At 47.7% G+C, this 9981-nt stretch overlaps 1 protein-coding gene across 1 annotated transcript in view; it reads right to left on the reverse strand.

Annotated features, from left to right (window-relative positions):
- The window catches only part of LOC140197862 (diacylglycerol O-acyltransferase 2-like), a 27704-nt gene extending 18863 nt beyond the window's left edge, over positions 1 to 8841 (reverse strand). The window contains exons 1-6 of the mRNA XM_072258385.1: positions 8784 to 8841; positions 8352 to 8617; positions 7752 to 7844; positions 7278 to 7385; positions 2752 to 2822; positions 633 to 837 (exon numbers count right to left, since the gene is read on the reverse strand). Coding sequence (XP_072114486.1) covers positions 633 to 837; positions 2752 to 2822; positions 7278 to 7385; positions 7752 to 7844; positions 8352 to 8617; positions 8784 to 8818 — 778 coding nt within the window. The 5' untranslated portion in view covers positions 8819 to 8841. The remainder of the gene's footprint in view (positions 1 to 632; positions 838 to 2751; positions 2823 to 7277; positions 7386 to 7751; positions 7845 to 8351; positions 8618 to 8783) is intronic.
- Positions 8842 to 9981: the final 1140 nt, after the last annotated feature.

Below are 9981 nucleotides of genomic sequence, written 5' to 3' on the forward strand. Positions count from 1 at the left end.
TTCCCTTCCGGTCCTGATCAAAGTTCTTGGCCCAAGTTATTGACAGCTTATTTTCCTCCATAGATGCTGCCTGACCTGCTGAGTTCCTCCACCATTTTGGGTGCTTTGCACAACCCAAAACACTACATGGGTGGTAGGGTGGAGATACGTCTCTGCCAAAGGAGGTGTAGGGCACTTCTTCCCTCCACTAGCCAGCAGGTCACCCTTGGTCAAGGTGTAGCACCTGCTTAGCCTCCCCCCCCCCCCACCCAAATCAGGGTCACGTGAAGCCATGGGGGCAGGTGGCGGATGGTCGTATGTGCATCTGGTGCACATCACGAGCTTTGGTTCTGTGACCGCTGATGCTAGGTACACAATCTCTGAAGAGTATTGATAATGGCTGAGGTCACCCCTCTTGTAAAGACACCACCCAGAAGAAGGCAATGACAAACCACTTCTAATTATGTTCCTTCTTAAACAGTTTACATTTAATTTGCTCTTTTCTTGTGAGTGCTATGTGCTTGTGATTCTGCTCCAAGAAAGTTTCCCATACATTCACATACATATATTGTACTTGTGCAGAACACTATAAACTTAACTTTGACTTCAAAGGAACCTACTCCATGCCAATTATTGGCCACTATTGACCCTACCTGAACTCATGAGGTAATCTCTGAAGATGGGCAGACGGAAGAGGCCGTTGAGCGTTGCCAGATGCGGGGTGATGCCTGGGAACACCCTGGAGAACTGGTTGGCCTCCGTGCCGAAGTTGCAGAAGGCACCGAAGCACATTATCCCGTGGGGGTGGTAGCCGAGGATGTAGTTCTTTTTGGGGCTGAGCTTGGATGTCTTCACAAGCTGGTAGGAAGGGCGTGGGGATGTAGTTGGAAGAGAAGACAACTTGGATCAGCAAATTTGCGGATGATACTAAGACTGGGACATAGTAGACAGTGAGGAAGGCTATCAGAGCTTGCACTGCGATCTGAACTAGCTGGAAAAACGAGCTGAGAAATGGCAGACAACCGGAATTCTGCAGATGCTGGAAATTCAAGCAACACACATCAAAGTTGCTGGTGAACGCAGCAGGCCAGGCAGCATCTCTAGGAAGAGGTACAGTCAACGTTTCAGGCTGAGACCCTTCGTCAGGACTAACTGAAGGAAGAGTTAGTAAGAGATTTGAAAGTGGGAGAGGGAGGGGGAGATCCAAAATGATAGGAGAAGACAGGAGGGGGAAGGATGGAGCAAAAATGGCAGGTAGAGTTTAATGCAGAGAGATGTGAGGTGTTGTACTTCAGAAAAACAAACCAGGTTAGGACTTATCAATGGTTTACTGGTTCCATTTACTGTCAGAGAATGTATACACTATACAACCTGAAATTCTTACTCTATGCAGACATCCACAAAACAGAAAACCCCAAAGAATGAATGCCAGAAAAATGTTAAACCCCAAGCTCCCCCTTCCCCCTCTCCCCCTCCCATGCACAAGCATCAACCCTCCCCCCAATTGTTCCAGCAGGATGCATCAGCCACCCCCACCATCCACCGTGCAAGCAACAGCAAAGCCCCCAAAGATCCCATGATCCACAGTCCATCAAAAACTACAGCCCAAAACCCAGCACTTCGACATGCCACAGGCTCTTTATCGCACTAATGAGGAAGAGAGAGGTATCACTGCTGCGACAGCGATGGGGGGGGGACTAACAGCTCGCAGATTCAATGCTACAGTCTCAGTACCCAGTAAACATCAGGGCACTGAGGAGCACAGCAGAATGAGCAATCTGGGACTACAGATCCATAATTCCATAAAAGTGATGTCTCAGGTTTATAGGGCCATAAAGAGGGCTTTTGGCATATTGACCTTCATGAGTCAAAGTACTGAGTACAGGAAGTTGTACATGAGAAATACAGACAGAGTCTGTAGCTGGTTTCTGTGACGTTCTGAGCCGAGTCCAGAACTCTCTGCAGTTTCTTGCAACCTTGTGCAGAGCAGTTATCGTACTAAGCCATTATGCATTCAAGTAGGATATTTTCAAAGACTCAAAGATTCAAAATACATTTATTATCAAAGTATGTGTAAACTATACAACCTTAAGATTTTTCTACTTACAGGCAGCCCCAAAGCAACAAACCCTAAAGAACCGAATTAAGTAAAGAAAGAGCAACACCCAATGTGTAGAGGAAGAGAAGGAACACTGATCGGGCAAATTGAGTCCTTAGATTTGAATCCCCTGAGCAACCAACTTGGCCCAAAACCTTGGACTCAGTTCATCATATTAATGGGGCAAATCGGCGCAAAGCTCGCAGACACTAAGCGCGTAGCAGCCGGAACAGTCTCATGGCTTCAGCAGCGCGGAGAGAGGAGTGAACATCGTGGGAGAGTGAGCGAAATTGGCTTGATCCTGGCTGGTGCATTGCCAATAATTGGCGAGGGACAACAGAGACCTGGTTTCAATCTCAACCACTGTGTGTGTGTGTGTGTGTGTGTGTGTACGTGCGCATGCGGGTTAGCACATTCTCCTTTTGACCTCATGGCTTTCCCCCCAGGTGCTCCAATTCCCTGCCCACATCCCAATGACATGCAGAGCTGGTGAGTTAATCAGCCCCTCTAAATAGCCCCACCCCGGGTGTGCAGGTAAGTGGTGGGAGTTGATGGGAATATTGGGAGAATAAATTGGGATCAGTGTAACCGGACAGTGGACGGATGGCCAAAAGGCCCGCTTCCTTACTGTCTGACTCCCTGAGGTAAATTTGAGAATTCTGAAAGGATCTCACCGTCACAGGAAAATAATCCCTCATTCCTTTCCATACTCTCCAGCTTCTGACCCACCTTGATCTTCTACCTCCTGGAAATGAAACCAACCGATCAGAATTACAACCTTTGTCAAAGAAAATCACCACCAGGCTGCACTCTGTGGGGATATTCATCTTATATTAGCACACTGGCCTCCAAGCCAAGTCAAGTTTACTGTCATTTAATTCTATACATATATACCGTCAAGCGAGACGTTTCTCCAAACCAGGGTGTAAAGCACTGTAGTACACACATGTAACACACAATAACTTATGAAAGTAAGGATGAAATCTACAAATGAATTACACATAGATAAACAAAATAAAGTGCATAAATTAAATATCGTAAACTACAGAACAGATTAACCACTGAAACTTTGAACACAATGCAACAGGGAGTTTAGAAGCCTAATGGCCTAGGGAAGAAACCGTTTCCCATCCTGACCGTTCTTGTTTTTATGCATCGGAGTCTCCTGCCTGATGGTAGAAAGTCAAAGAGGATGATGAATGGATGGGTGGGATCCTTAATAACACTAGTGACTCTGTGTACGCAGCACTCCTGATAAATGTCCCATCAGTCAGGGTACCGAGTACTGGAGGGGGAGGGAGAGAACGTCGACTCAGACCATGAGAGGCCTGCGTCGGGCATTTTCATGCCTTACAAAGCGCAGATTGGAAGTCTGTGTGGGGTGCCACTCCTCGCACAGACACTAGAGCAATGTGTGGTTAACTGCCTTTCTCAAGGACACAAACACGCTGCCACAGCTGAGGCTCAAACTAGCGACCTTCAAATCACTAGATGAACGCCTTAACCACTTGGCCACCCAACACAGGAGTACAGGAGTTGGGACATTATGTTGCAGTTGTAGAAGTTACTGATGAGGCCGCACATAGAGTACTGTGTATAGAATGTATTTGTTTTTAGAGATGCGATGCGGAACAGGCCTTTACGGCCCTTCAAGCCGCCTAGCAAACCCCGATTTAACCCTAGCATGACAGGGCGGAGATACACCTCTACCAAAGGAGGGGTGAGGTGCTCCTTATCTGTGTTAGCCTGCAGGTCACCCTTGGGCAAGGTACACCTGCTTAGCGTCCCAATCAAGGTCACATGAACCTATGGGGGCAGGCGATGGATGGTCGTGTGAGCAGCTAGTGCATATCACACTGGTTATGTGACTACTGGGACCAGGCAGACAATCTCTGAGGAGTATTGATAATGTCCGGGGTCACCCATCTTGTAAAGACACTGCCCAGAAGGAAATGGCAAAGCACTTCTGTAGAAACATTTGCCAAGAATAACAATGGTCATCATGATTGCCTACGTCATAAGGCAAGGCACATAACAAACAACAAGTTCTGATAGGAACTGTCATATCAATGCAGAAGGCGTAGACTTGATCTGCCCAGCCAAGGTGGGCATTCACAGGTGCAGGTGAACGGACCTGTCCAAGCCAATTGGCCTCCCCTCTCCTGGGGTTACTTCCGTTCCTGAGTGTCCCTGGGGAAGGAGCATACAGTATTCACAGGTGCAATGTGGGATCTGCAAGATCTCCACAGTAGCCTGAGTGCATTCTGGATGGAGACTATTATGTTCTGTAACTTCAAAACATCAACATCATTCGAAAGAAGACACAGGAGTCCGGGAATCCGGGTCTAACTTTGTGTTTACTTTAAGCAAGACGTGCACGTATCACATAGTAGCGTGATGGCGTACTCAATTCGTATGTTTTACATATGAATTACTTAAATGAAAAACAATGCTTAATCAACCAATACATATAGAAAAGATTACTCAAATGATATTGAAATATTAAACACACAATAGAGATAACTGCATTATCATTTGAAACTCTAAATAGTGTGAATTGTGGAATAACATAGTATCTTATAATAACATAATGACAGAATAAACCCCTGTGGTAAAAAGGGAAAAAACTTGATCCAAGTTTAGCTTTAATTATCCCAATCAATAAGCCAAATCTTCAGTAATCTCTCTTTAGGTTTCTTAATCATAATCCAAACAAACTAATCTTTACCAGGTAAGCAGTCAGGGCTCAGAGTACAGGAGTTGTGACATCATGATGCAGTTGCGTAAGTTGTTGGTGGGGTTGCACTCGGCTAATGTATACAGTTTCCCCTGTTACAAGGAAGACATGGTTCAGAGATGACTTGCAAGGATTTGTGGGTGAAGTGGGCTCGTTAATGATGGACGCCGCCTTTCTAAGGCAACGTTCCTTGAAGATGCTGGGGGGGCTAGTGCCCATGACTGAGCTCACGACTCTCTGCATTTCCATCCTGTGCAGTGCCCCTGCCCGCTCATACCAAATGGTGATGCAGCCAGTGAGACGCCACCTGACCCACTGAGCTCCTCCAGCATTTTGCGTGTTCCTCGCAGCTACCATCAGGCCGGAAGTACAGAAGCCTGAAGTTCGACACCACAGCTACTTCCCGTTGACCATTCTGTTCTTGACCCTAACCACTACCTCAGTATAGCAACACTATGGCCACCTTGATCACTTTGCACTGCAGAGCACACTGCTTTTGCTTGTTCTATTTGCGTTCTTTCCTGCAAAAACTGTCTGTTCAAATTATATTGTTCTTGTGAATGCTGCTTATATGATGTTATATGGATATGATATGGAAAAATTCTACAAGAAGTCGTGGATATGGTCCAGTCCATCCCAGGTAAATTGGGCACAGCTACATGAAATGCTGTCGCAGGAAAGTAGCACCATCATCAGGGACTCCCCTACCCTAGGCATGCTCTCTTCTTGCTGCTGCCATCAGGAAGAAGGTACAGGAGCCTCAGGACTCACACCACCACATTCAAGAACAATTATTACCCCTCAAACATCAGGCTCTTGAAGCAAAGGGGATAACTTCACTCAACTTCACTTGCTCCATCATTAAACTGTTCCCACAACCTGTGGACTCACTCTCAAGGTCTCTTGATCTCATGTTCTCGAAATTTATTGCCTTTTTATTTATTATAATTATTTCTTTTTATACTGTGAGTTTGTTGTCTTCTGCACTCTGGTCAAACATCCTAGTTGGGCGGTCTTTCATTGATTCTGCAGTGGTTATTATTCTATAGATTTACTGAGTATGCCCACAAGAAGATAAATCTCAGGGTTGTATATGGTAATGTATACATACTTAGATACTAAATTTATTTTGAAATTTCCTTTGAACTTTGTTGCTGCCACGAGTCAGTTTTTCATTGCAGCTGTGCAAATGAGTATCTGTAAATTAGATCATACACTTGACTTTGATCTCGTATATTAATGATCTGGATGATAATGTGATTCACTGAATCAGCATCTGACACCAAAATTGGGCACGTAGCGGACAGCAAGGAAGGGAATCAAAGCTTGTAGTGGGATCTGGACCAGCTAGAAAATGGGCTGAAAATTGGCAAATGGAATTTAATGCAGACAATTGTGAGGTGTTGCACTTTGGGAGGACCAGCCAGGGTAGGTCTTACATGGTGGCAAGGGCACTGAAGAGTGTGGTAGAACAGAGAGATCTGAGAATATGTCCATAATTCCTTGAAAGTAGTGTGGCAAGTAGATAGGGTCATAAAGGTTTATGTTGCGACTTTATAAAACTCTGGTTAGGCCACATGGCAGACAGTTCTAGTGGCCTCACTATAGGAAGGATATTGAGGCTTTGGAGAGGGTGCAGAAGAGGTTTACCAGGAAGCTGCCTGGTTTAGAGGGCATGTTGCTATCATGAGAGGCTGGATAAACTTGGTTGGTTTCCTCTGGAAAGGCTGAGTGGAGATCTGATACAGCTTTATAAGATTATGAGAGGAGTAGATAGAGTAGAGTAGAGTAGAGTAATCTGTTTCCCATTGTTGAAATGTCTAATACCAGAGGGCATGCATTAAAGGTGAGAGGGGGTAGGTTTGTAAGGGATGTGAGGGGTAAGTTTTTTACTCAGAGAGTGGTGTTTGCCTGGAATGTGCTGCCCAGTATGGTGGTAGGGGCAAATACATTAGAGGCTTTTAAGAGACATTTGGATAGGCACATGGATGTGAGGAAGATGGTGGGATATGGACATTGTGTAAGTAGGAGGGATTACAGTTTGGCTGTTTTTGATTTGCTTTATAGTTGGTTTGGTACAATATTATGGGCTGAATGGTCTGTCCTGTGCCGTACTGTTCTGTGCTCTAAAGCTTTAGGCACATTGGTCTTCATAGAGTGTTGAGTACAGGAGTTGGAATGCGATAGTGAAGTTGTATAAGACGTTGCTGAGGCCAGATTTGGAGTATTGAGTGCAGTTCTGGTCAACTACCGACAGGAAAGATATCAATAAGAGAATAAAGTGCTAGGTGGGCCAGCCAAATGGCCTGTTTTGGCACTGTAGTGATCTGGGCCTCTTTGCCTCATCTTTTTGGCAGCTCTGGTGTCCCCACTCTCGAGTGTGAGTGGCCATTAAAGCTGGCTGTGCAGCCCACTAGAACTCACCCCCACGGGATGGGATCGGCAGAGGACCTTCACTCTTACCTCGTTCGGGGGTGTTTCTATCCATGGCCAACCAGGCAAGGTACAGGGCAGACACTGGCCAGAGAGGTGTGAAGAGCAAGTACACAGTCAGAAGGGTGAAAAAGACACCTAGAGGCAGACAGAAAATCCTGTTACCATCCCGGAGAGAAACCAGCCAACAGAGTGTTGAACTCAGCCGAACAGATCACGGACACACCCCTCCCCACCATCGGTCGTATCTACAGGAGGCACTGCCTCAGGAAGATCCCCACCACCCGAACCACACCATCTTCTCACAGCTCCCATGAGGCAGGAGGTTATCGCTGGAACTTTCAGGCTGTGAACCCACCCACCCCCCCACCACCACACCCTGGTACATTGTTCGATACCCGAGGATGGGGATGGGGGTTGTTGGGAGAATTACTGGGCACCAATCGGGCAGAACTTTGTAACCAAGTATGAGGAGGCGAGCCTCGGAGAACGGCAGCATCTCACCCATCGCCAGGAAGGTCAAGACCCACTGGAACACACAGAGAGTCTCGGTCAGGCTGGGGGTCCGCATCCTCGTCACCGCCCCCTGCCAGGGTCCTGGGGAGAAGCAGAACACAACAGGTATGAGGAGGAGGGGTGTGCACGTGCACAATAGATGTGAGACGGTGTGTAAACACAGAGAAGGTGTGTGAAATGTGTAGGTTTATAAAAGGAGGAGTGTGAAGCACACAAGTGTAAGGAGGAGAGAGGAATTACACACATCAGGGGTGAGAAGTGTGTAAAAACGCTGCAAGCATGAAGAATGTACGCACACAACAGGTGTGAGACAGTGTCTAAATTCAGAACAGGCACCAGGGGGAGCATGGAAGCGTGTGGTACGTGAGGAGGGGTGTGTAAGCACACAGTGAGTGTGAGGTAGTGTGCAGGCACACAGCAGGTATAAGTATGAAAGCACACAGCAGGTGTGAGACAGCCTAAATGCTGAGCAGGTGTGAGAAGAAGTGTGTAAGGACGTGATCCGTGTGAGGAGGTGTGTGTAAAAACACAGCAGTGTGTAAACATGCAGCAGGTGTGAGGAAGGAGTGTGTAAAGTAGATGACACACCTGCTCCCCTGGCTCCGAATCTCTGGCCGGTTCCTCCTCTTCGGCCGCACCGCCCCCACCCCACCTCCGCCGACCCGGGGTTACCAGGGTGACCTGGGTGAAGACTCTCTCCCGCGGTCTCCCTCTGCTCCGAGCCCCGGTCCCCAGCACTCCCAGCCAGGGTACGAAGCACCCGTCCTGTCGTCCTCAACCCGGCCGGTGTAAGGAGCAGCCCAGGTGCAAAGCGAGTTACCCCAGCTGAAGAGCCTCGTCGCCCTTTGACACCTCTGTGACAGACAGGAGAGATAAGAACCATAAATCACATCAAATCAAATCAAAACTAAAGCAATCAGTGCTTTCACAATCTCAAAGTCCAGACCTTCAGCATGATCAGGGTGCGCGGACGTTCCCTGCTCAAGGAGAGGGCTGGGCCCAGGATCGTCCGGCACTTACCCCGGGCTTCGGTCAGATCGGAACCGCCCAAACATCTCTGGGCAGAAGGAGGAAGGAAACTCTTTCTGCTCAATTCTTTCACAAGTTCCCAGTCAAGATTTTTAAAAAAACAGCAATAAATTCCGCTGGTAGGCCGAGGAAAGGTTTGCTGTAAGGGTTAAGTTGTTTGGGGTCGGCGGCGTAGTTTGATAGTCACTGAATCGCACAGCAAGGAAACAGGCTGTTCGGCCCACCTGGTTAATGCTGACCACGAATGCCATCTAAGCCGGCCAGTAGTGTAGTGGCATCCGCGCCGAAATTCGATGCAAACGGCCCCGGGTCCGAATGTGGCCGGCAACTTGCACGCTTTCTATCCGTGCTGGGTTGAGCGTCGAGCTAGCAATTCGGCCTCGTAAATGCTGAAGTAACGGCAAGGTCGCCGCCCAACAACACACAAAATGCTGAAGGAATTCAGCAGGCTTGGCAAAGAGTGCAGTCGACGTTTCGGGCCGAGACCCGAGGCGTCAATGAGACGCGAGGATAAATCAAAGAAGATTCTTATCAGCTAGTTATGCTACAACCTTTCCTTTCTTCATCTGCTGACCTCACTTGTTGAGAGAGGGAAAAGAAATTAGTGTTAGAAAGGGGCGGGGTGCACAGGGACAATGCAGGGAGAGGAGGTTAGCTTAGCTTCAAACACCTCCGCGCCATCCGCCAACAGCGAAATTTCCCTAAGGCCAAACAATTTAATTCCCATTCCTGTCCCGATATGTCAGTCCATGGTCTCCTCTTGTGCCAGGGTGGAGGAGCAACACCTTATATTCCGTCTGAGTAGCCTCCCAACCCGATGGCACGGACATCGATTTCTCCTTCCAGTAAAAAAATTCTCTCCCTTCCCCCTCTTCTGTTCCCCATTCCAGCCTCTTACCTCTCTCAGCTGTCTATCACCTCCCCCAGGCGCCCCTTCTCCTTTCCTTTCTCCTATGGTCCACTCCCCTTGCCTATCAGATTCCTTCCTCTCCAGCCCTTGACCTTTGCCACCTGTCACCTATCACCTTCTAGCTATCCTCCTTCCCCTCCCCCCCAACCTTTTTATTCTGGCAATTGTCTTCCCCCTTCCTTTCCAGCCCTGAAGAAGGGTCTCAGCCCAAAACACTGACTGTTTATTCATTTACATAAATGCTGCCTGACCTTCTGAGTTCCTCCAGTATTTTGTGTG

Source organism: Mobula birostris, chromosome 5 (genome assembly GCF_030028105.1).
Source record: "Mobula birostris isolate sMobBir1 chromosome 5, sMobBir1.hap1, whole genome shotgun sequence".
In the NCBI taxonomy this organism is placed as follows: domain Eukaryota; kingdom Metazoa; phylum Chordata; class Chondrichthyes; order Myliobatiformes; family Myliobatidae; genus Mobula; species Mobula birostris.